Source organism: Ahaetulla prasina, chromosome 16, assembly GCF_028640845.1.
Source record: "Ahaetulla prasina isolate Xishuangbanna chromosome 16, ASM2864084v1, whole genome shotgun sequence".
NCBI lineage: Eukaryota > Metazoa > Chordata > Lepidosauria > Squamata > Colubridae > Ahaetulla > Ahaetulla prasina.
In genome coordinates, this window is record NC_080554.1 from 10,435,863 (window position 1) to 10,462,363 (window position 26,501).

A 26,501-nucleotide genomic window follows, 5' to 3' on the forward strand; every position below is an offset into this window, starting at 1 on the left:
GCCCCGCCCCTTGAAGCCCCGCCCCTCCGTTCAGCTGCGTGGCGGAAGCGGGGAATTTCATTCGCTCCCCTCCTGCGAGCACGAGCCTGGCCGCGGGGCAGGCCGGGAGTTGGGGGCCGCCGCACGAAGGGACGCGGGAGCGCGCTTCCCGACCCTCTCGCGGGCGGAGAGCCAGCATGGAGAGGGGCGGGGGCGCCTTCGCGGGAACGCGGCTGCCGCTCTTACTGCTTCTGCTGCCTCTGCCGGGGTCGATGCTCTCGGGCGCCCTCTGGGGGCCGAGCGCCTGGCATTGCAGCCTCTCGGCGTCCTGCGAATGCGAGTTCTTGCCGGATTTAACGGGTGAGGCTGCAGCGGGGTGTAGTGGTGGGAACCTCCGCTAGGGGGCGCTGAGGGGGCGCAGGGAGGCGAGTTCGAGTCCCTCCCCATCCAAGTAACAGCCCTGCTAGGTAGGCCGGGATTCATAGAACAGCAACGAATAGAACAGCAATAAAATACTACCTTTGAAGATTCTACCGTACTAATTGCACCCGTCCTACCTTGTAGGGTTGTTGTTGAGATCCAAAGTGGTTCAATTTATGGGTTTGCTTGTTTTTTTTGGAAGTTTTGTCAGTCCTAATTTTAAAGCCCAGGATCGGGCAAGAAGGGGGGGAAAGAAAGAGGACATTTGGGGGCACAGAAATAGCAGGAAGATGCCCCTTGGGACCGGCCATGCAGACGCGCCCCGTGTCAAGACAGACCCACCCCATCTTGGCCAACGGGCCAGAGGAGGACCTCAACCCCTTCTTCGTCTTCCCCCCCCCCGCCTCCGCTCCAGGTCTCGAGTGCGAATTAGCCCTGCGCCTTGTAGGACAGCCTCTGGCCAGGCAGCTGGTCATCCAAGGCCTGAAGAGCTTCGTGCAGGACCCTGAGCCCGCCAAGCCCCTGGTCCTGTCCTTCCACGGCTCGACGGGTACCGGGAAGACCTACCTGAGCTCCCTGCTGGCCCGGTACCTCTTCCGGATGGGTCTCCGGACCCCTTACGTCCACCGCTTCTCCCCGCTGGTTCATTTTCCCCACGCGGATCACCTCCAGCAATACAAGGTAACAGAGGTTGGGGGCGGGAGGAAGAATCCGTTTAACCCCCACCCCCAAACCGCTGTTTGCTTCCGTGGCCGCGGAGTGGACACAACAGCCTTGCGAGGCGGTACTCCTGCAAACCGAAGGACTGTCTGGTCTCCGCCACGCGGCTTGCTTTGCGGCCCGTTTGAGCCACAACGGGGTTGTCCGGTCGGTGGCCGGGAGCTCAGATAAACCCAGCCCCAGGCGTTGCTCCGTAGAGGTAGTCCTCGACTTATGACCGCCATTGGAAGCCACGGCTAGGCAAGGCGGAAGAGTAGCTCAGTGACTGAATGGATAACGTCGTCGGCAAGCAAGGCGGTTATTAAAGGAGTCGCATCTGATTTTGCTACCTTCATTGGCGGGGTTCTTGAGCGAGGCCCTTACGGTCGTTGAGTGAACCAGGTGGTTGTTAAGTGAATCCGGCTTCGTCCCCTTGATTTTGCTTGCCGGAAGCCAGCTGGGGAGGTTCAAAATGCAGTTCTCATAATAAATGCATGCTGGTTGCCAAGCAACCAAATTTTGATCACGGGGAATCTGTGGGGATTGCTGCGACCGTCGTAAAGGCGAGGACTGGCTTTCAATCACATTCTTCAGTGCTGCTGTAAATTTGCAATGCAAGCTGTCCTTGACTTACGACCGCAACTGAGCCCCAAATTTCTGTGACTAAGTGAGACGTTGGTTAGGTGAGTTTTGCCCCGTTTTACAACCTTTCTTGCGGCGGTTGTTAAGTGAATCGCTGCAGCCGATAACTTAAGTCACACGACCCAGTGACTCTGTGGCGGTCGTAAGTATGAAGCGGTTGCCAAGCGTGTGAATTTTGATCACACGATCAAAGGCCGTAACTCCGAAAACCGGTCACACCTCGACTTCTTTCAGCACTGTCGTAACTTTGAATGGTCACTAAGTGAACCGTCGTAAGTCGAGGACTACCTGTAATTGCGAAAAGTTGTACGTCGAGGACTGCTTAATAGTCCTGCCAAGGATTTTTTTAAGACAGGGACTGGAATTGGAGATACCTATAACTGCAGGGCGGCTACATCCCCTGGGTGAGGATGATGGGATCTGGAGTCCTTCTTCATTTCATTTCTTTCCCCCCCTTCTGTGTAGGACGACCTTAGAAACTGGATCCAGGGGAATCTCACGCAGTGTGGTCGATCTCTCTTTCTCTTCGACGACATGGACGATCTGCAGCCCGGCTTGATCGACGTCGTTGCCCCCTTCCTGGGATCTTCCTGGGTGGTTTTCGGAACCAACTATCGGAAAGCCATCTTCGTCTTTATCAGGTAACGAGCGGGGAGGGGGGGGGTTAGACACAAGGCTGGGGAATATGGGAGAGGTAGTCAATCATTCAATCAGAATAGGGCTTCCAGGGATGAAGCTCCCACAACTTCCGAAGGCAACTTCTGTTCCGTGGGTTGAGGGATTGGTTGATTCTGTCAATCGGTGGCACAACAACCCTGCAGAGCAGGCTGGCAGAACAGATAGTCCTCGACTTCCCACGTTGCATTTAGTGACCAGTTCAAAGTTGTCTAAGGAATCATCAGCGAGGACCCTAAGGTCCCTCTCCCAGTAACTGTTTTGGAACCAGGTGAAGCCCGGGCAGGAAAAGCTTGCTGGCCTTCAGCTGCTCTCCTCTGATCCTCTTAGCAATACGGGAGCGGAGAGGATTAGCCGGATGGCTTTGGAGTTCTGGCGAAACCGCAGAGACCGCGAGGAGATCAGCCGCCAGGATCTGGAAGCGTCCATTTTGGAGGCCATTTTTAAAGACCCCCAAAGTGAATATCTTGGGAGGGAGGGGAGAAAAAAGACGGAAAACTTTCAGGTTCGGTGGGGTCAGCTGCGATCTTAAAAAAAAAAACCGGACATGCCCAAAAGCTTAAAAAAAAAAAAAAATACTAGATGAAAATACCGTATTTTTCGGACTATAAGACGCCCTTTTTTGGTCTCCCCAAAGCGAATCACCGCAGTTGTTCAATGAGTCACCCGGTTGTTAAGTGAAACTGGTTTCCTCCTTGACTTGGCTTGGCAGGAGGTCGCAAAAAGGGGGTGGGTGGGGGTATCACATGACCCCGGGACACGGCAACCGTCGTAAATGTGAGCCGTCTGTCAAGCTTCCGAATGTAAGTCACGTGGCTGCAAGGGTCGTTGTAACTTCGAATGGTCACTAAGCGAACTGTTAAATTGAGTGACAGTTGTCGACAAAACCGTGGCTGGGTGCCCAAAGTCTGGTCACATGACCTGTGTGTGTGTGTGTGTATGTGTATAAGCCCAACTACCAAAACTTCAGGGCTGTAAGTCCCCTTTTTCAGGTAGGTCGTATCTTCAAACGGTCATTAATCAAGCCGTCGTAAGTTAAAGATTACTTGCATGTCTGTTTCTGCATTTGGCCACTCAGTGCCCAGTTTGTTAAAAACTGAACAGCCAAGAGGACAGCCCCCTCCCCCCCCCACGAGGGGGGAGTGGCACAATGCCATCACAGGGCTTTGTAGGAATTAAGAGATTATCAGAGTTGGAAGGGACCTTGTAGGTCATCTAGTCCAACCCCCCGCCCAAGCAGGAGAACCTATACCCGTGGTGGTGAACCGACGGCATGCGGAGCCCTCTCTGTGGGCACGCACGCCATCGCCAGCTGCTCTTTGGGTTTCCGGCATGCGCGCCGCCTAGCTGGTCTTTGTGGGTGCTGAAGCGCTGGAATGTTTTTCAGCTGTTTTCAGGTGTAAAATAGCCTGAAAACAGTCTGTAAAATGGCCTGAAAACAGCCGAAAAACAGGCATGGTGCACTGGCCGGCTGATCTTTGGGTTTCCAGTGCTCTGGCGTGCGTGAAGATCAGCTGGCCAGCGTGTTCATGCGCACCGATCAGCTGGTGTTCGGATTACCGGCGCACACACATGCACACACGTTCGAGTTTGGGCACTCGGTCAAGTTCACCATCACTGCCCTACCCCAGGAGTCAGCAACCTGCGGCTCTGGAGCCGCCTGTGGCTCTTTCACTCCTCTGCTGCGGCTCCCTGTTGCTCAAAAATACTCATCACAACCCCCAATGTGTGACACCCGCCCGGCACGTGATTTATTGAGCTTTTCGACCCCTGGTAGGCCAACCGTGGATAAATCCAAGAAAAAAAAAGTTTCAGAACGTTTAATTCAACTACGTATGCTAGTTTTGTGGCCGCTCAAGAAATAGTCAGGCACGGGAAGGGTTTTGTGGCTCTCTTTGTCTGTGGGAAACGGGTCCAAATGGCTCTTTGAGTGTTTATGGTTGCAGACCCCTGCCCTACACCAATGTTACAATTTAAATCTTGAATTAAGGCAGGGCCCAGTGGCCACAAAAGGTATTTAAAAGGGATCCATGGTAAGACCACTGCCATAATCTAATGCCTCTGAAACAAAGAGAGATAGAAATACGGGGTCTCACACGCCTCTTTGGTATCGTTTCACCGTCGTCTTCCTTCACGTCTCTTTCAGACGGATTCTCAAGATCCGAGATTCTGGAGCAAAACCTGATCGACGTCTTTGTCCCCTTCCTCCCGCTGCGACAGCACCACGTGAAGCAGTGCGTGGTCAACGAGATGGCCGGCCAGGGTCTCACCCCTCGCCCGGAGGTCGTGGAAGGCGTGGCCGACAGCTTTTCGTACTTCCCCGAGGAAGAAAAAATCTTCTCGGCCACCGGATGCAAAACTGTCTCTTCCCGCATCCCGTTTTTCCTATGAACCCCTTTGGGGGGGCAGGCGTTTTTCGGTCCAGAATGGAGTTTACGGTTTTCGTCCAAGCGGAGACCAATTTGCGGGTCTGCGAAAAAGTCAGCTCGAAGGACTTTAAGGACGGGCCTTTCGAAAAAGCAAAAAGAATAATGCTGGCTCGATCAAACATTTTCCTCCCCTTACAAGTGACCCGGATTCTGGATTATTTTTTGAACTCCCCAAAAAGGATGATTTTGTGATGCGTTATGCGAGGAATCTCGTCTGCTTTTAAAACACGGTTTCTCGGATGTTTTACAGATTCCTGCCTTTAAGCGCAGTTGAATTAATTCGTTTTTCTGCGGGTTCTTAAAATCCTACCTCTCAAGGATTTTTCTGTTGGTTTTATTTTTTTAAAAACCCAATAAGCTGTATTTTACCATTCTAATTCAAGAATGGGGGTGGGGGTTTTCTTGGTTTTTTTCTTTTTGTTTTGCAGGGAATTCCCTGTGGGTGTCAACCCGAACTTGATGGACCGAGATGCGAGTTGTTGCAAAAAAGGTGACACCAAAACGCAGCTACTTTTAAAAAAGACTTCACATCAACCACGAGGGATTGTTTTTCTCAGGAGTTTCAAGAAAGCACCACCCAAAGATAATCTATTTTTCTCTTTCTTTTTTTTTTTTTCTATCCCTTTTGGTGCAGAGAGAAAAATGACCAACTTGAAGAGTTAAGAGAGTCGGAATAACATATTGAAATCCTGCTCTGTTTGAGTGCTGCTAGCTTTAAAAGGCAGGGAAGATGAGAAGTAGCGATTTATTATTTTTTTTATCGTGTAAATGTATGGTGGCTGAGCGAAGCTAGGCCATCACGAGGCGTGCCGTCCACATTCGAATCCATGGCCCACAAAAAATTGGGACCGTCTCTAGAGAAAGTTAGGGACGCAATGGCTCAGTGGCTAAGATACTGAGTTCGTCGATCGAAAGGTCGGCAGTTCAGTGGTTCGAATCCCTAGCGCCGCATAACGGGGTGAGCTCCCGTGATTTGTCCCAGCTTCTGCCAACCTAGCAGTTCGAAAGCAGGTAAAAAATGCAAGTAGAAAAATAGGGACCACCTTTGGTGGGGACGTAACAGCGTTCTGTGCGCCTTTGGCGTTGAATCACATGATCATGGAGACGTCTTCGGACAGCGCTGGCTCTTCGGCTTTGAAACGTAGTGAGCACTGCCCCCTAGAGTCAGGAATGACTAGCACAGATATGCGAGGGGAACTTTTACCTTTACTTTTTACCTAGAGAAAGATGGGAAGGCAGGAGAGAGCTGCGTGTAGAAAAATACCAGCAGCCTCTTTCTTATTCAGGTCTGGTGCTGATTCGAACGCCCAATAAACGTGAAAAACCTGGACGTACCTGAAGATCTTCAAAAGGTTGCTTTATTTAAATAAAAAGCAGGAAAGGCAGAACTTTATACATCAAATCTTTTCTAAAGTCTACAGGGGAAAAAAATGCAACAGAAGTGAGCCGGCTTCCGGCTTGCAGTTTTCCGATAGTTCAAGCAAATGATTAAGGGGAAAAGATTGATTCCGCTGCTAACTGCTTCTTCCCACTGGGTAGACTTTTAACTGGGGGTCTGCCACAAGTCACTCGGGGAAGGAGGGATGGCATCACAAACCCCCAACCCCATCCTTTCCAAGATTTCGGGGTCTTGGTTGCAGAAACCAAGGCTCTTAGCCGAGCAAAATCTGACCAAGGGATCCTACATCTTTGAACGGTGAATCCAGATACTGTGTGTGGTTTTTGAGCCGGGAAGCCATTTGAGGGGAGAAACCTGGATTGTTTGACTCGCTAGAAATTCAGGATACTTTGGGGAGAACAGCCAGAGGGGGGAGGGGGGGAAGAGGGGTTTCCGTCCCACGGCTGATGCTTCGGAAGGGCCTAAAACGGACCGATGCCTTTTCTTGTCTTAGAATTTCCTCCAGCAGTACGGTTCTTTGGGGCAGTCCTTGGGGGGCTGACGAGGGCAGGGGTCTATCCAGACGGTTTTGGATCCCAGAGTTGGCTTGTTTTGAGAAGCTTCCTTCAGCTCTTCGTTTGCCTGCGAGACACACGGGACAATTTGCCATGGGTCAGCTGGATGCTCCGACCCACCTTCCCGCACCGGGTCCATAACGCCCGTTTGACTTAAGCGGCGATGATAGCAACAGCCGTAACACTTAAGACTTATATACCGCTTTCGTACAGTACAACCCACTCTAAACGGTTTACAGAGTCAGCGTTTGGCCCCCAATCTGGGTCCTCATTTTACTGACCATGGAAGGATGGAAGGCTGAGTCAACCTTGAGCCGGTCAGAATTGAACTGCTGGCAGTGGGCAGAGTTAGCCTGCAATGCTGCATTTTAAGCACTCCGCCACCACGGCTTTTAAGATTGGATGGATGGATGGATGGATGGATAGACATACAGAAAGACAGACAGACAGATAGATAGATACGATGGATGGATGGATAGAGAGAGAAAGAGAGAGAGATGGATGATGGATGGATGAATGGATAGACAGATAGAGCTGATAGATAGATAGATAGATAGATAGATAGATAGATAGATAGATAGATAGATAGATAGATAGATAGATAGATACATACATACATACATAGATACATACATAGATACATAGATAAAAGATGATAGATAGATATGGATGATGGATAGATAGATTAGATAGATAGATATGATGGATGGATAGAGATAGATATATGGATGATGGATGGATGGATAGATATGGATGATGGATGGGTAGATAGATAGATAGATAGATAGATAGATAGATAGATAGATAGATACGAGATTCTGTAGAAGATAGATAGATAGATTATTTATTTATTTTGTCACATCATCATAAAAAGATTATATAGTATATAAACATATATGAGTAAATATTAGGAGGTATAAGCATATATATATATATATATATATATATATATATATATATATATATATATATATATATATATATGAAAAAGAAAAGAAAAACGATAGATAGATAGATGGATGGATGGATGGATAGAGATAGAGAGATATGGAGGATGGATGGATGGATGAATAGAGCAGATAGATAGATAGGTAAGATAGATGATAGATATGGTTGATGGATAGATAGATATGATGGATAGAGATAGATATATAGAGGATGGATGGATGGATAGATATGGATGATGGATGGGTAGGCAGGTATATAGGTTGGTAGGTAGGTAGGTAGGTAGATAGAAAGATAGATTAGATAGCTAAAGTAAGTAAGGAGGCACGCAGGCAGACATAGATAGCAATAGCCCTTAGACTTATATACCGCTTCACAGTGCTTGACAGCCCTCTCTAAGCTGTTTACAGAGTCAGCCTCTGGCCCCCAACAATCCGGGTCCTCATTTTACCGACCTCAGAAGGATGGAAGGGACTGAGTCAATCTTGAGCCGCTGAGGTTCGAACTGGCAGAATTAGCCTGCAATACCGCATTCTAACCACTGCATCACCTATGGCTCCTATGTTAGAATTAGAAACTGGGCAGGGGTGGGACCTCCAGGCAGAGCTAAACTCCACTGGCCGCCATTTCTTCTCCGACTCATAAGGGTTGGAAGGGACTTGGAGGCCATCTAGTCCAACCCCCTGCCGAGACAGACGGCCTCACACCATCCCAGACAAAAAAACTTTTCTAAAGGGGTGGAAAGTTTCTGTCGTGTCCCACTCCTCCGCTGACGACTGGGTCAGGGAAATCCGAATCAGGTGTGCCTCTGCAGCTCTGCCAAAGTCCTAGCAAAGTCCTCAGGGCAGGCAGGAGACCAGAAAGTGACTTCAGCAAGATATGTTTAGACTTTGCCTGACTCAGAGAATGCTAGAAAGCAGGTCCTTTATATAGGCCATGGGGTGTGGCTCCATGACTCAGCACTTATCCAGGCCTGCCCCTCCCTTCCTTCTGTCGCCGCCGCCTATCAGTTCTTCTGAAGCGAGGGTCACTCCAGTCGGCAGCTGTTGGTAATTGACCTTCCTCAGGCTCACATGCTGTGGGGGAGGGGGAGGGGTCTAGTTGCTCCGTTTGCCTGGGCATGGAGCCAGAGCTGGGGGCTGGAAGTACTTCTTCCTCCTCAGCCTGTCTGGGCATGGAGCCAGGGCTGGGGCCGGGAGGCATACTAGGACATTCCTCAGTGTTCGGAAGCAGATAAGAAGGCCCCGGCTGCGGTGAAAGCGGGCGAAACACAACAGTTTCTTTTGTGAGGTTTTCAGCTGCAAAGAGCTGGATGAAAAGCTACAAGAGTAAAAAAAAACTGATCCAGGACTGTTTTTGTAGTAGCTGGATCTGTGATCCATTAATGGTTCTCAGAGAGCTATGAAAAGCCCCAGAGTCTTACAGGGATCGCCTTTTGGGCGAAATGGGCAGCATAAACTTTTAATAAGTAAATAAATGAAATATCTTATTTTCCTTCCAAGGGGCGGAGATACCTGGTGTGACTTTTGCTGGCATTCGGCCATTTTGTTTTGCAGCTTTTTTTCTTCAGAAACCTCCTCCTTCTCCATGGCCGGCGATGTCTCGGACTTCTGGTCCGCGATCTGAACATACGCATTGGTTGGGGGTTCAGATCCTGCAGATTTCAGAGGCCTGGGAGAAAGTGGAAAAGCAGAGAGGAGAGCGAGAGATGAGAGAAAGAGGAAAGAATGAGAGAGGGAAGAGAGAACAAGAGAACAAGACGAGAGAGAGGAGAGAAAGAATGAGAGAAGAGAGAATAAGGGGAGAGAGGGGAAAGAAAAGAGAAAGGAGATAGAATAAGAGGACAGAGCAAGAGAGAGAGACAGAGGAGACAACAAGAAATAGAATGAGAGGAAAAAGAGAGAGAATGAGAGCGGAGAGAGAAAGAGAAAGAGGAGACACAACAAGAGAGGAGAGAGAATGGGAAAGAGGGAAGTATGAGAGGAGAGAATATAGGAAGAAAGAAAGGAAACAGAATGAGAGAGGAGAGAACGGGAGAGAGGAGAGAGAGAATAAGAGGAGAGAGAGAAAGAGGAGAGGGAATGGGAGAGAGTGGAAAGTATGAGAGGAGACAAGAGAATAAGGGAAGGAAGAATGAGAGAGAGAAGAGAATAAGAGAGAGAAAGAGGAAACGGAATGAAAGAAGAGCGAGAATGGAGAGAGTGGAAAGTATGAGGGAGGAGAGAAGAGAATAAGGGAAGGAAGAAAGAGAAAGAATAAGAGGAGAGAGAATGGGAGAAAGAACGAGAGGAGAGAAGAGAGAGAGAATAAGAGGACAGAGCAAGAGAGAGAGACAGAGGAGACAACAAGAAATAGAATGAGAGGAAAAAGAGAGAATGAGAGCGGAGAGAGAAGAGAAAGAGGAGACACAACAAGAGAGGAGAGAGAATGGGAAAGAGGAAGTATGAGAGGAGAGAATATAGGAAGAAAGAAAGGAAACAGAATGAGAGAGGAGAGAACGGGAGAGAGGAGAGAGAGAAGAGAGAGAATGAGAGAAGAGAGAATAAGAGAGAGAATGGGAGAGAGTGGAAAGTATGAGAGGAGACAAGAGAGAATAAGGAAGGAAGAATGAGAGAGAGAGAAGAGAATAAGAGGAGAGAGAAAGAGGAAACGGAATGAAAGAAGAGCGAGAATGGAGAGAGTGGAAAGTATGAGGGAGGAGAGAAGAGAATAAGGAAGGAAGAAAGAGAAAGAATAAGAGGAGAGAGAATGGGAGAAAGAACGAGAGGAGAGAAAAAGGAGAGGAAGAAAGGAGACAGAACGAGAGATGAGAGAATGGGAGAGAGGAAAGTATGAGAGAGGAGACGAAGAAAGAATAAGGGAAGAAAAAAAGAGGAAATAGAATGAGAGAGGAGAGAACGGGAAAGAGGAGAGAGAGAGAATAAGGGGAGAGAGAGAAAGAGAGGAAAGAAAAAAAAAGAGAATGTGAGGACATAGAAAGAGGAGACAGAACAAGAGAAGAGAGAGAATGGGAGGCAGGAGAGAATGAGAGAGACAGAGAGACAAAAAGCACACTTCTTGCGAGAGATGGCGGAGGGGACTTCTGCCAAACATGCTGGAATCTATCGTCGTTTTGTATCAGCTGGGTGTTATTGATCGGGCTGGTCTTAATTAAGGGACGGCGGTGCTGAAAAGAAACGCAAGGCACCCACAGGGACCGAGGCTGCGCAGAAGCAAACGGGGCTCGTGCGCGGGGGATCTCCCGCGCCGCAGGCTACTACAACGCCCATCTGCTCTGGAGGAGTTGCAGAGTTTACTGGCCCAACGGCCGGTTCTCCCAGCTGTCCGAGAAGTTCTAGGTGCCGATAGAGAAGGGGAAAATGAGACTGATTGAGGGAGACCCCCCGCCCCCCCAAAAAAACCCCATGTCTGGGTCTCCAGAAAATAATATAAAACCATTCCGTGGTTTTTCGATGCAATACCTCTGCAAGGCTTTGCCACCGGGAAAAGATTTCAGCTTTCGATCCAGGAGAGTTTTGGTCAGATCGCCAACTTTGCTGTCGAGGAGGGATTCTGCGCTCTCTCCAGGAAACAGGTTGCCCATCAAGATCCGGACCTGGAATTTAAAAATAAATAAATAAAATAAAACCGGTTAAGGTTTTTTAAAATGAAAAAAAACTATACTCAAAATGGAGGAGCTTCTGTTGGATCTATGGAGGTGTCCTTACAAATTTGGGGTGTGTTTTTTTCTTTAGTGTAGTGTTTATTACTCTCATCTGCTTTAAGTGCTGGGACTTCAACTCCCAAAATTCCCCAGCAAGCATGCTTTTAAGATGGGTGGACCAACTCCCAGAAGCCTTAAGGTGGGTGGACTTCCAACTCCCAGAATTCCCTAGCCAGCATGCTTTTAAGATGGGTGGACTTCAACTCCCAGAAGCCTTAAGGAGGATGGACTTCAACTCCCAGAATTCCCTAGCCAGCATGCTTTTAAGATGGGTGGACTTCAACTCCCAGAAGCCTTAAGGAGGATGGACTTCAACTCCCAGAATTCCCTAGTCAGCATGCTTTTAAGATGGGTGGATTTCAACTCCCAGAAGCCTTAAGGAGGATGGACTTCCAACTCCCAGAATTCCCTAGCCAGCATGCTTTTAAGATGGGTGGATTTCAACTCCCAGAAGCCTTAAGGAGGATGGACTTCAACTCCCAGAATTCCCTAGCCAGCATGCTTTTAAGATGGGTGGATTTCAACTCCCAGAAGCCTTAAGGAGGATGGACGTCAACTCCCAGAATTCCCTAGCCAGCATGCTTTTAAGATGGGTGGACTTCAACTCCCAGAAGCCTTAAGGAGGATGGACTTCAACTCCCAGAATTCCCTAGCCAGCATGCTTTTAAGATGGGTGGAGTTCAACTCCCAGAAGTCTTAAGGTGGGTGGACTTCAACTCCCAGAATTCCCCAGCTAACATGCTTTTTAAAATGAGTGGACTTCAACTCCCAGAAGCCTTAAGGTTTGTGGATTTCAACCCCCAGAATGCCACAGCCGGCATATTTTAAGATGGGTGGACTTCAACTCCCAGAATTTCCCAGCCAGCATGCTTGAAGATGGGTGGACTTCAACTCCCAGAGGCCTTAAGGTGGCTGGACTTCAACTCCTAGAATTCCCTAGCCAGCATGCTTGAAGATGGACCAACTCCCAGAAGCCTTCAGTTGGGTGGACTTCAACTCCCAGAGGCCTTAAGATGCGTGGACTTCATCTCCTAGAATTCCCCAGACAGCATGCTTGAAAATGGGTGGATTTCCACTCCCAGAAGCCTTAAGGTATTGGAGTTCAACTCCCAGAATTCCCCAGCCAACATATTTTTAAGATGGGTGGACTTCAATTCCCAGAATTTTTAAGGTCTTAAAAGCTTTGGTGTTGAAATGTATAAAAATAAAGCTATTAGTTTTAGATAATTTAATGTAAATAAAGAAAACGGGATAAGAAAGAAAATAAAATAATAAATGAGATATGGAGGGGAAAGGTATAAAAATGAAGGAAGACCACTAAGAAACGTTGTTTAAAAATAGGATATATTTATATTTTGTTTGTTATGTGTTTGTCACACTGTGTGCTACAAGAAAAGAAAAGAAAAGAAAAAGAAACAACAAAAAGAGTGGCACAGATAAAAGAGAAAAATGAAGCTAACCTAAACAGGTCACATTCAGCTCCCGAACCGGTGGCGGTCCATTTGGGGGTCAAAGGTGAATCAAGATACTGTAGATGACTTGACATATACAAATAGTCCTTGACTTAAAACAGTTTGTTTAGTCACCGTTCGAAGTTACAAACGGCACCGAAAAAAGTGACTTACGACCGTTTTTTTTCACACTTACGACCATCACCGCATCCCCATGATCGAAATTCGGCTGCTTGGCAACTGGTTCATATTTATAATGGTCGCAGTGTTACCCGGGGTGACCCAATCCCCCCGTTGCGACCTTCTGACTGGCCAGGTCAACAGGGAAGCCAGATTCACTTTAACGACCGGGTCACTCATTTCGCAACGGCAGTGATTCCCTTAACAACGGTGGAGAGAAAGGTTGCAAAACGGGTGTGTGTGTGTGGAAATTCACTTAACCACATGTCTCGTGAGCAAGGGAAATTAGGGGGCCACGAGGAAGGAGGAGAGAAAAAAGGAAGGAGATAGAGAAGAGTAGAGAAAAAATAGGGCATGAGGAGAAAAAAGAAGGAGAAGGAAGGAGACAGGACGAGAAGGAAAGGAGAGAAGGAAGAGAAAAGGGGGAAAGAGGTTGAGAAGGATAGGAAAAAAGATAGAGGAAGAGGAGAAGGAGAAGGAAAAACAGGAGGGGAGGGGAGAATCAGGTGAAAAGGGAAGCGAATAGAGGAGAAGGAGGGAAAAAGGAAGGAGGAGGGCAGGGAAAAGGAGAAGGACAAAAGAAGAAGATAGAGAAAAAAGAAAGAAAGAAGAGGAGGAAGAGAAGGGGAAAAGAAAGGAGTAGAAAAGGGAGAAGGAGATAGAAAGATAAAGAAGACAATAGAGGAAAAGAAGGAGTAAGAGAAAGAAAAGGAGGAGAGGAGGAGGAAGAGAAGGGAAAAAGGAAGAAGTAGAAAAGGGGAAAAGGAGATAGAGAAGGAGAAAGAAGAAGAGAAAGAAAAGGAGGAGAGGAGGAGGAGGAAGAGAAAGGAAAAAGGAAGGAGTAGAAAATGGGGAAGGAGATAGAAGGATAAAGAAGACAATAGAGGAAAAGAAGGAGAAAGAGAAACAAAAGGAGAGGAGGGGGGGACTACCTCTTCCTTGTTGGGGTTCAGCAATAGGGCGCTGATCATGTCTTCTTTAGCGCCCAGGAACTCCTGCAGAAACACGCGAGTCTTCGCTCTGTTCAGGTAATATTTCACTTCCCAAGGATCGTTGTCCACGGCAGTGGAGAAGTGCATTTCAGCCTGCAAGTACTTCCTGAAAACAGACACACAAATACACACACAAACACAACACGATACAGATACAGATTAACGGAGTTGGGAGAGACTGTAGGAAGTTAGCACCCAGCCCTCTCCTAGAAGAACGAAAACGTCAGGGTTCCAAGGAGCACCCCCAACGAAATAAAGCTCTAAGGCTTGAGGTTCCTCAAAGTTCCAATTTATTAGAGATGTCATGTTGGCACAGCTGGGAAAACCCGAAACTGAAAGCTTCCAGGCTTTCCACACCCAGTTGACAGTTCACAGCCCTGCCCCACACCCACAAATTCATCCCATTGTCCCATCAACTCTTCACACATAATTGGATACAGTCTTCAGGCAGTCTACATCAGACGCAGGCAAAAGTCCTTGAATACGGCATGCTGTTATGACTAACTTTCTACCGCTCCAACAACAACCCCCTCCCAACTTCCCCAACTAAAATATGTGGCAGTTAAGAAGCAGAAAGAAAATTGCCTTCCAAAACTGACAGAAATATTCTAGGACCGTGATGGCAAACCTATGGCACGCGTGCCACTGTTGTGACTCAGGCCCAAGTAGATAGTAGGAAACTCAGTCAGTTCGAAAACAAACAGGCTTTATTAGAACAGCTGAGAATTAACTCGTTCTCAGTGTCGTCCAAACTAAATCAAAGCAAATTCTTCCTAACACAACTCTTTATCACTAATGAGGCAAACTGCCAAAGGCCTTTCTTGGCAAAAGTTCAAAAGCAGAAGACGCCAACAAGAAATAAATGCAGCAAGGCTATCAACATTGTTTTCCGGTAAAGAGCCCAAACGCCGTTGCTGGTCTTTTAAGCCTTATGGGAAGAGTCAATCATCTCTTAGCCCTACTCCCGAGTCGTCCTTTTTGCTTGAGCTGCTCTTGCCTTCTGACAGCTCTTCTCACGCGTGCATTAGGAAAAGGCTCCTCCTGTTCCTCTGCCTCACTACTGTCAGCCTCTGGAGGCTCCGGAGTCTGCACATCACTCCCCGATGGCTCTCACCCCACCTCTGCCTCCAACGCAGAGCCCTCATCTGGGCCTTCCCCAGCCTCCAGGACTGGCCCATGTTCTTCCTCAGCCTCATCGCTGACTCCGTTGCCAGCTCCGCAGGCTGCTGGCGGACCACAACAGCCACAGGCATGCCAGCCGTCGCCCCAGCTCAGCTTCACTGCCCATGCACCTCCTGCTGGCCAAGTGATCTTCAGATCTCTGCCATGCAGGCACAGGGAGCATGCGGGGGACGCGTGTGTGCATGCATGAAGAGGAGGGGCGCATGCGCAGGGGGCAAGACGAAGTGCAGGGGTGCACTCGTTGCATTTTGGGGGTTTGTGCACCCGTGCCCCCCCCCGTGCCCATTTTGAACCTGGAAGGCCGCCTGCACCAACCTGGGGGATGTGCACGCATGCGTGGGTGGGGCGCATGCGCAGGGGCGCTTGCATTGCATTTTGGGGGTTTGGCCACGCATGCGTGCATTGACACACGCACACGCGCTTTGCGCACTCGGCACCGAAAAGATTAACCATCCCTGTTCTAGGAAATATTGAAAAGGCAGAATATTATACCTCCCTGGATGAGAAATGGAGAAATGTGGTTTTTTTTAAAGGCAGGAAGCAGACTCACTCTTAAGAGCCCCCACCCTCCTCAATAGCCCGCAGCGGATGTCAGCACTTATTTTATTTATTTATTTATTTATTTATTATTTAAATTTTTATACCGCCCTTCTCCCGAAGGACTCAGGGCGGTTTACAGCCAGATAAAATAAACATTCCTATTACAAAATAAATACTATTAAAATACCACTAAAAAACTTATTCAATTTGGCAGAATTAAGATTTAGCAAATAATAAAACCCATTAGAAACCCATTAAAAACCCATCGATAAAAGCCAATTAAAAACCCATAAAAAGCTAACCCAGTCCAGCGCAAATAAATAAGTGAGTTTTGAGCTCGCGGCGAAGGTTGGAGGTCCGGAAGTTGACGAAGTCCTGGGGAGTTCGCTCCAGAGGCGGAGCCCCACAGAGAAGGCCCTTCCCTGGGTGTCGCCAGACGACACTGTCGCGCCGACGGCACCCCGAGGAGTCCCTCTCTGTGAGGCGCGGGTCGGTGAGAGGTATTCGGTAGCAGCAGGCGGTCCCGTAAGTAACCCGGCCCTATGCCATGGGCGCTTTAAAGGCGTTCACCAACACCTTGAAGCGCACCGGAAGGCCACAGGTAGCCAGTGCAGCCTGCGCAGGATAGGTGTCACTCGGGAGCCACGAGGGCTCCCTCTATCACCCAGCGCAGCTGCATTCTGGACCAACTGCAGCCTCCGGATGCCCTTCAAGGAGCCCCATGTAGAGAGCATTGCAGTAGTCCAGGCGAGGCGTCACAAGGGCGTGAGTGACTGTGCACAAGGCATCCCGGTCTAGAAAGGCGCAACTGGCGCACCAGGCGAACCTGGTGGAAAGCTCTCCTGGAGGCGGCCGTCAAATGATCTTCAAAGACAGCCGTGCATCCAGGAGAACGCCCAAATTGCGCACCCTCTCCGCCGGGGCCAATGACTCGCTCCCGACAGTCAGCCGCGGACTCAGCTGACTGTGCGGGATGCCGGCATCCACAGCCACTCCGTCTTGGAGGATTGAGCTTGAGCCTGTTTCTCCCCATCCAGACCCGTCGGCTTCCAAACACCGGGACAGCACTTGATAGCTTCATTGGGGTGGCCGGTGTGGAAAAGTACAGCTGGGTGTCATCAGCGTACAGCTGGTACCTCACACCGAAGCCACTGATGATCTCACCCAGCGGCTTCATATAGATGTTGAACAGAAGGGGCGAGAGAATCGACCCCTGCGGCACCCCACAAGTGAGGCGCCGCGGGGTCGACCTCTGCCCCCCCGTCAACACCGTCTGCGATAAACGGTGCCTCCCACTCCCAATCCCTGCAACCGGCACAGCAGGATACCATGGTCGATGGTATCGAAAGCCGCTGAGAGGTCTAATAGGACCAGGGCAGAGGAATAACCCCTATCCCTGGCCCTCCAGAGATCATCCACCAACGCGACCAAAGCCGTCTCAGTGCTGTAACCGGGTCGGAAGCCGGACTGGAACGGGTCCAGATAGACAGTTTCCTCCAGGTGCAGGGGAAACTGATATGCCACCATACTCTCTACAACCTTCGCCGCGAAGCGAAGGTTGGAGACCGGACGATAGTTACCCAAAACAGCGGGTCAGGAAGGCTTCTTGAGGAGGGGCCTCACCACCGCCTCTTTCAAGGCGGCCGGAAAGACTCCCTCCAACAAGGAAGCACTCGTAAGCCCCTGGAGCCAGCCTCGTGTCACCTCCTGAGTGGCCAGCACCAGCCAGGAGGGGCACGGGTCCAGTAAACACGTGGTGGCATTCAATCTACCCAGCAACCTGTCCATGTCCTCGGAGTCACAGGGTCAAACTCATCCCAAACAACATCACCAAGACCGCCTCAGATACCCCGTCTGAATCGCCACAATTTTGGTCCAGACCGTCCCTAAGCTGAGCGATTTTATCGTATAGATAACCGTTAAACTCCTCAGCACGTCCCTGCGGGTCATCCCGCTCCCCTGGTGAAGGAGGCGGGTCACCAGAACAGGGCAGCTGGGCGGTTATCTGCCGGCGCAATGAGGGAGGAGGCGAGAACGCCTCGCTTCCCTCAGTGCCACTAGGTAGGTCCTAGTATAGGATCTAACTAGTGTCCGATCAGCCTCTGATTGGCTGGACCTCCAGGAACTCTCTAGGCGTCTTCTCCGGCGTTTCATCCCCCTCAGCTCCTCGGAGAACCAAGGAGCCGGTTGGGATCTGCGCCGGGTCAGAGGCCGCAAAGGCACGACACGGTCTAAAGCCCCAGCCACAGCCCGTTCCCAGGCTGCAGCTAGTTCCTCTGCCATGCCGTGAGCCAGACCCTCAGGAAGTGGCCCAAGCTCCGTCCGAAACCTCTCTGGGTCCATCAGGCGCCTGGGACGGTACCACCATAATGGTTCCGTCTCCCTGCGGTGTTGGGTAGCGGTCAGAAAGTCCAGGCGAAGGAGAGAGTGATCTGACCATGACAAAGGTTCAATGACTATTTCCTTTAAGTCCAGATCTCTCAACCACTGACCAGAGACAAAAATCAGGTCCAGTGTGCCTCCCCCGATGTGAGTGGGGCCATCCACTACTTGGGTCAGGTCCAAGGCCGTCATGGAGGCCAAGAACTCCCGAGCTACCGTCGATGACGAGCCGGCAGATGGCAAGTTAAAGTCCCCCATGACTAAAAGTCTGGGGGTCTCCACTGCCACCCCGGCAAGCACCTCCAGGAGCTCGGGCAGGGCAGCTGTCACGCAGCAAGGAGCCAGGTACGCGACCAGCAAGCCCATCTGACATCTATGACCCCACCTCACAAGAGGATTCACACCGGCGATCTGAGGTACAGTGGTCTCCCTCGGCTCTAGACTCTCTTTAATAGCAACCGCCACCCCTCCACCCCTACCCTGAGCCCTCGGCTGATGGAATGCACGGAAACCCGGTGGGCACATCTCGATCAGGGGCACACCCCCTTCAGTGCCCAACCAGGTCTCCGTAACGGCTATAATATCCGGCACCCCTGAATCAGATCATGTATTAGGGGGCCTTATTGGCCACGGACCGTGCGTTGCATAACATCAGGCGAGGCCCAGGCTCTGAGGGTCTTGACCATCCGGGAACGGGAAAGTCAGGATCGGGCACGCGATCGCCTGTAAACATCGAACGCGTGACCCCTATGTTGATCGATCCCCTTCCGCCATATCTGCCCCTCCCACTTACCGTGCAAATAGACTCACCCTCACACAAAGGAACACACTCCCCCCCCATAACCTCCGAACCCATTTGATAGTCGCCACGAGCATGCGCTGGAACTGGTTTCCCTCCCGACGGGCTACCCCCCTCACCCACCCTAACCCTCCCACCCCCACCCAACACTACCTCCCTCCAACCCAGACCCGTCAGTTCCTATCCTCCCCTTAAAATTCCCATTAAAATTCCCTTTAAAAACCCTATTAAAATAATTAATTAAAAATCCCCTGAGTCTCCTATTTTTGGCATGCCATCTTAAGAGATAAAAGAGATAGCTAGGACTATTCATAAGCAAATACCCTCACCCAAGATCCAACAAGATAGGATTAGCCCTCTCTACCCATCTAGCAAGAGAACTCACCACATGGCACCTGGGGAGACTGCATCACCCAGCAAGGCTCAACCAAGCCTGGGACTCAAAAGACAACCTACAGAGTGTCCCCTGCATGACCCCATGGGAGTCTGACAACCAATCAGAATAGAAGCTCAAATTCCAAGCCCAACAGAGGGGATAAATCTCTCTCTCTCTCTCTCTCTCCCTGTCCATCCCTCCCTCCCTCTCTTTCTCACCCAGGTGCTTTTTTGCCCAGGACATCGTCACCCAGCAGGAGTCAACCAAGCTTGGGACACAAACAACCTACAAAGTTACCCCCGCGTGACCCCATGGGAGTCTGACAACCAATCAGAACACAATTTCAAATTCAAAAGCCCAACAGAGGGTATCAATCTCTCTCTCTCTCACCCATGTGCTTTTTTGTCCAGGACCTCAAAACCATGTGATTTTCCTGTCCATCCTTTTAACCACCTTTCCAATCCGCCTCCATGTTTCCAGTGTCTTTCTCCCCATTTGGAACTGAACCCAAATGGACATTTCTTCCAACAGGGCCTTGTAGGTCATCTAGTCCACCCCCCACCCAAGCAGACCCTACACCATTTTTGACAGATGGCAGTCCAGTCTCTTCTTGAATCTCGGTCCCAGCTGTCTGCTTTGCAGGAGGGTCGCGAAAAACCGACGACCAAGAGGAATAAAATTCCTGCCTAAGCAGGGGGTTGGACTAGAAGACCTCCAAAGCCCCTTCCAACTCTGTTATTCTATTCTATAAACCGGGAGGACCAGACTCTGAAGATGATCTGCGTAAGGACCATCTTAGGGGACAAACGCTCCCCTCCGAGGAAATCTTGCCTCGAGCCCTCCCGACAGACCCCAGCCTACTTTTCGCGGAAGTCTTGCAATCCAGTCTCATTGGAGAGCCAAGAAATGCGATGCCGGAGTTTGGGATCTAAAGGACGCAGCTCTAAAGCTTGTTGATAATCCGCCATGGCAAAATTCAGCTGGCCCAGTTTCAGGAAACAGTCTGCGAGAGAGAGAGAGAGAGAGACAGAGATGATAGATAGATATACAGATACAGACACACAAACAGATATAACAGACAGATAGATGATAGATGATAGATAGATGGATAGATGTGTAAAGAGATTTGATGGATGGATGGATGGATGGAGACAGACAGACAGTCAGGTAGACAGAAATATATAGATGAGAGATGAGAGAGAGAAAGGGAGGGAGTGAGACATGATAGATGATGGATGGACATAGAGATAGATAGATAGACAGACAGACAGACAGACAGACAGACAGATAGATAGATAGATAGATAGATAGATAGATAGATAGATAGATAGATAGATAGATAGATAGATAGATAGATGGATGGATGATGAGAGAGACATAGAGATATAGATGGATAGAGAGATGATAGAGAGACGGACAGAGAGAGAGAGAGACAGACAGACATAGAGATAGATAGAGATAGTTAGATGGATAGAAGATAGACAGAGAGAGAGAGAGATGGACATAGAGATAGATAGATAGATAGATAGACAGACAGACAGACAGACAGACAGACAGACAGACAGACAGATAGACAGACAGACAGACAGACAGAGATAGTAAGATGGATAGATAGATGATGAGAGAGAGACATATAGACATACTGTAGATAGACAGACAGACAGACATAGAGATAGATAGATGATAGAGAGAGAGAGAGAGACATAGATAAACAGATACTGTAGATAGATAGATAGATAGATAGATAGATAGATAGATAGATAGATAGATAGATAGATAGATAGATAGATAGATAGAGACAGATAGAGATAGTTAGATGGATAGAAGATAGACACAGAGAGAGAGAGATGGACATAGACATAGATAGATAGATAGATAGATAGATAGATAGATAGATAGATAGATAGATAGATAGATAGATAGATAGATGATAGATGGATGAAAAATATAGATAGATGATAGATAGATAGATGAATAGATAGATAGATAGATGAATGGTAATGAATAGATAGATGAATGGTGTAGATAGGTAGATAGGTAGGAATGAATGAACAGACAGACAGACAGACAGACAGACAGACAGACAGATAGTAAGATGGATAGATAGATGATGAGAGACATAGAGATAGACATAGACAGACAGACAGACAGACAGACATAGAGATAGATAGATGATAGAGAGAGAGAGAGAGACATAGATAGATACCGTAGATAGATAGATGATAGATAGATAGATAGATAGATAGATAGATAGATAGATAGATAGATAGATAGATAGATGATGATGGATGGATGATAGATAGATAGATAGATAGATAGATAGATAGATAGATAGATAGATAGATAGATAGATAGATAGATAGATAGATAGATAGATAGATAGATAGATAGACAGACAGACAGACAGACAGACAGAGATATAGATAGATAGATGGATATATAGATGAGAGACAGACAGACAGATGACAGACATAGATTATACATGGAGGGAGAGAAAGAGAGAGAGAAAGAGCAAAAATCCATCAGCAGGCAAGTGGGAATGGTTCTCAGGCCTCCTCCTCTCTTCCTCCTCTTCTCTTTCTCCTCCTCCTCCTCTCTCCTCCCACTCTCTTCTAGCACTGATGACATTACCTACCTGGGTAATGAAACGTCTGCAAGAAAACCACCCAGCTCAGAGAGCACCAAGGACCTCCTCCATCATAGATCTGGAGACCTCGGGCCCACCCCTCCCAAACACCACCCCTTGTTGCTTTTCCTCCGCGGAGACGACCGGAGGTCCAAGGTGGCGGGGAGGAAGAGGGGGAAAAGCAGAGGCGTGTTTCTTCACCTACCCCCTCGGTTCATGTAGAGGCCGAACTCGTTCTTCTCCCCTTTGATCGCCTTGTTGAGCAGCAGCACCGCCTCTTCGTAGCAGCCCTTGAAGTAACAGTGGACGGCAAAGTCGTTGTAGCTCAGGAGCACCTGCTTCTCGGCCTCGCTACGCACCTCGCTGGCCTCGTCGGGCCGGCACAGCTCGACAGCCCTCAGGTAATCGTCAATGGCCGCGCTGAAGTCCTTCAGCCTGCGCAGGAGGGTGCCTCTTCCAGGAGTTGAGGAGGAAAGCAAACCAACGGAGGTGAATCCAGGGGCTTAGCAACGATTTCTACTTTAAGGGGTGTCCCCTCAGGAAAATTTCAAGGCACCCGAGAGGTTCTCGGCCACGGCAGGAGCCGTTAGCTTCCTTAGATGTCGAATTATAACATCTTTTTTTCCCCCCTCTTATAATGTGATCCCTTGCATCAGGGTGGAGTCTAGATGGAGCTGAGCGTTTACCGGCCGGATGCCCTTCCTGACTCCTAGGGGCAGTTCACAGCAGATGTTTCCTTTTTTTTTTGTGCCCCGAGAGCGAAATATCTGCCGCTACCTAGCATCGAACTCGCAACCTCCTAATGGTGAGGTGAAAGCTCCATGCAACTTAATCATTGAATTAGAACATCTATGGAATTCTGTCGCTCCATATTATGCCTATTTTATTGTGGTTTTATCCTAATTTAATATTTTATCTCCTGTATTATATTGTCCACATATATGTGGACAATACAATATAGTATATGTATGTACATATGTAAGTATATGTGTGTGTGTGTATTATCTATCTATCTATCTATCTATCTATCTATCTATCTATCTATCTATCTATCTATCTATCTCTATCCATCCATCCATCCATCCATCCATCCATCTATAATCTATCTATCAATCAATCATTTATCTATCATCTATTAATCTATTATCTATCTATCATCTATTTCTGTCTATCATCTATCTCTATCACTTGTCTGTATCTATCAAGCTACCATCTATTAATCTATTATCTATTAATCTATTATCTATCTATCATCTATCTATTATCGATATCTATCATCTATCTCTAATCTATCAGTCTATCACTCTATCTATCTATCTATCATCTATTATCTATTTCTATGATCTATCTCTAATCTATCACTTGTCTATCAATCTATTAATCTATTACCTATCTATCTATCTGTCTATCATCTATTATCTAGCTATCTTCTATCTTATCTATCATTTGTCTATCTATCTATCTATCTATCTATCTATCTATCTATCTATCTATCTATCTATCTATCTATTATCTATCATCTATTATCTATATCTATCATTTTATAATCTATCACCTGTCTATTGATCGATCGATCATCTTATCCTCTATTAATCTATTATCTATCTATTAATCTATCTATCTATCTATCTATCTATCTATCGATCTATGCTTTATTTAAACTAAATTTGCATATCAGTGATCACATGACTTCTGCAGGTGCCATATGCTAAATAAATAAATAATTTCAGCCCTCTATGGAAGCCCCCCCCCCCACAACCCAAAGAAAAATCCCTAGCCAAGAAGCCCAACTTTCGGGGTTGAGAAAAGTTCTCACTGTGCTCCATCCGAGCTACCAAACGCCGTTCTAATCTGTTCTCCATCCCAGCGTTCCTCTCTTCATCCGTCCCGTTTACACCCACTTGCAGATCTGAGGAGGGGGCATGGGGTCTCTGGCGCAGGAGTCCAAAACCCCAGCGACCACACCCGAAGGGGGATCGGACTAGAGGCACTCGGGTACCTGAAGAGGAAATACTTTTCATCCAAGGGGTTGTAGTTGATAGCTCGGTTGATCTTCAGCAAAGCACCTTTCAGGTTGCCCTTGATGGCTAAGGTCACCGCGGAATCTTTAGACCTCTCTGCCTCTTTGGTCATCTTCTTCAAGAGAAGACGGGCTTCCACGTGGTCTGGATCCAACGCAAGGGCCTCTTGGATGTTGCAGAAACAGCAGCTGGCCTTTGGAGGGAGCAAAGCAGACGGTGTTGTGACCGAGGGCCAAGTAGTGATGACCAAACACAACTCAGTCCAGAACAAACTTATTTTATTAGAATAGCTGAGAATTAATTCATTCTCAGCTTCAGTCTGAAACAAATTCTTCATAAACAGTCCTGCAGCCTTCTCAACAAACTTTGTTGTCTTTGGTAACCTGCCAAAGGCTTTCCTTGGCAAAACCCCCACAAAGTTCAAGAGACGCTGACAAGAAGCAATGGAATCAACGTTGCTTTTCTACAAAGAACCCAACGGCTCGTTGCTGCTCTTTTAAGCCTTATGGGAGTGGCCAATCATCTCCTGGTCTTACTCCTGAGTTGTCCTTTTTGCTTCAGCTGCTCTTGACTTCTGGCAGTTCTTCGCATGCGTGCACTAGGAACAGGCTCCTCCTGTTCCTCTGCCTCTCCAGGACTGGCCCATCCTCCTCCCCAGCCTCCTCACTGTCCGACTCCGCTGCCAGTTTGCAGGCTACTGGCGGACCACAGCAGACGATGCCATTCTTAAGCGAAGCTTAAGCTGGTTCAACAGATTCAAATCCCCCCACTTCCCCACTGTCTTGTCGGACGCCACTTGGGAAGGTTGCAAATGGAGACTGCGTGACCCCAGGACAGTGCGACTGTTGTCAAATACACACCGGGTGCCAAACACCTGAGGAGAATCTTTGTAGCTCCTGAAGGGTTGACATGAGGGTGCTCTCTGAGCTTGGCGGTTTTCTTGCAGACATTTCACGACCGAACTAGGAAACATCATCAGTGCTAGAAGGGAATGGGGTTTGAGGCGAGAAGAGGAAGAGGAAGAAGAAAGGGAGGAGGACGACAACTGTGGGGTCCTTGGTGCTCCCTCACAGTCCTCCTGCTCCCTGTCTCCTTCCTCCTTCTTCCTTCTTCCTCCTCTTCCTCCTCCCTTCTAGCACTGATGATTTTACCTAGTTTGGGTCATGAAATGTCTACAAGAAAACAAACAAGCTCAAAGAGCACTCCACAGTCCTCCTCCTACTCTTCCTCCGAACTCCTCCCTTGCCAGCACAGATAATGTTACCTAGTTGGGTCATGAAACGTCTGCAAGAAAACAAGCAAGCTCTGAGAGCACTAAGGAACCCTCCCCTGAACTTTGATCCCATGACCCTGCGGATGCCATGACGGTCACGACGTGAGGACTGGTTGTTAGGTCACTTTTTTTCAATGGAACTTTGAATCGTCGGTGAGCGAATGGCCGGAAGTTCAAGGATGACCTGGGTGTGGTGGGATTCAGCCGGTTCGAGGCGGTTTGGGCGAACCGGTTGTTAAATTGCTGGCTGGCCCCGCCCCTCCTCTCCCTGCCCCTTCCAGGAGTCCCCACGAGCCCCATTTTGGCTCCCAGGAGGTTGCAGGGAGGCCTACTACGCCCAAGCGCAGAGGGGGGGGTGGCACGGTCCCCCCTGCAGCCCGTTTTTGCTCCCAGGAGGCTGCAGAAAGGCCTACCAGGCCCAAAACGGGGTGCCAGGGGCAGGGTGCCACCCCACACCCCGCGGCCAGTTTCTGCTCCCAGGGGGGTGCAGGAGGCTGGAGGCTGAGTGGCAGGAGGCTGGAGGCTGAGTGCTGCCTGTCACACCCCTGGCCACGCCCACCCAGCCGGTCATCAGGGCAGAGAACCAGGTTGTTAAATTATTTGAATCCCACCAACAGGCGGGTAAGAGAACGATTCCCATGGAATTAATCAGGCAGTTTTTCCACCTTCCCAAAGTATTCGAAGAGACGAGCCCTAAGGACAAAGAGGTCGGCGTTCTTCTTCTCGCGCTCCACCTCCTCATTGACCATCTGGAGGCAGTCGTTGAAGCGGTTCATCGCAGCCAGGCAGGCGATGCTGGCGGGCGGGCAAAAAAAAAAGAGGCGGCTTTAAGGTTCGACTTCACATTTGCTGAGGATTCAAGAGCCGAGGCGGCGCAGTGGCTAGAGTGCAGCACTGCAGGCTACTTCAGCTGACGGCTAGCTGCAGTTCGGCAGTTCGAATCTCACCGGCTCAAACTCGACTCAGCCTTCCGTCTTTCCGAGGTGGGTAAAATGAGGACCCACATTGCGGGGGGGCAAGAGCAGGGGTGAAATGCTCCTGGTTCGGACCGGATCGCACGATCCGGTAGTGATAGCGGCGGATGGTTCGGAGAACCGGTAGCAAAAATCCCTGGCCCCGCCCCCTGCCCCAGCTGAGCCGCGCGATCATCAGAGGGTGTTTTTTTTTAACTTTTAAAAGCATATTTTCTTCGCCCGAAAAAATGCTTTTAAAAGTAAAAAAAAAAAGCCACTGA

The 26,501-nt window shown here is 48.8% G+C and overlaps 2 protein-coding genes across 3 annotated transcripts in view; one reads left to right on the forward strand and one right to left on the reverse strand.

The window, feature by feature from the left end:
• The first annotated feature begins 31 nt into the window (after window positions 1-31).
• TOR2A (torsin family 2 member A) lies at window positions 32-5,677 on the forward strand. 2 transcript variants are annotated; one of them, XM_058159625.1, is made up of 5 exons: window positions 32-339; window positions 815-1,080; window positions 2,206-2,381; window positions 2,746-2,873; window positions 4,562-5,677. In XM_058159625.1, exons 1-5 carry the CDS (start codon window positions 177-179, stop codon window positions 4,804-4,806), a joined length of 978 nt encoding a protein of 325 aa, XP_058015608.1. In that variant the 5' UTR covers window positions 32-176; the 3' UTR covers window positions 4,807-5,677. The 2 variants fall into 2 exon arrangements, with proteins under 2 accessions (XP_058015608.1, XP_058015610.1); XM_058159627.1 differs by lacking the exon at window positions 815-1,080 and having other exon boundaries at window positions 200-339.
• TTC16 (tetratricopeptide repeat domain 16) overlaps window positions 5,436-26,501 on the reverse strand; it is a 34,549-nt gene continuing 13,483 nt past the window's right edge. Inside the window, exons 9-16 of the mRNA XM_058159570.1 lie at window positions 25,933-26,062; window positions 23,973-24,187; window positions 22,179-22,426; window positions 20,209-20,350; window positions 14,009-14,174; window positions 11,204-11,337; window positions 9,257-9,413; window positions 5,436-6,864 (exon numbers count right to left, since the gene is read on the reverse strand). Coding sequence (XP_058015553.1) covers window positions 6,733-6,864; window positions 9,257-9,413; window positions 11,204-11,337; window positions 14,009-14,174; window positions 20,209-20,350; window positions 22,179-22,426; window positions 23,973-24,187; window positions 25,933-26,062 — 1,324 coding nt within the window. The 3' untranslated portion in view covers window positions 5,436-6,732. The remainder of the gene's footprint in view (window positions 6,865-9,256; window positions 9,414-11,203; window positions 11,338-14,008; window positions 14,175-20,208; window positions 20,351-22,178; window positions 22,427-23,972; window positions 24,188-25,932; window positions 26,063-26,501) is intronic.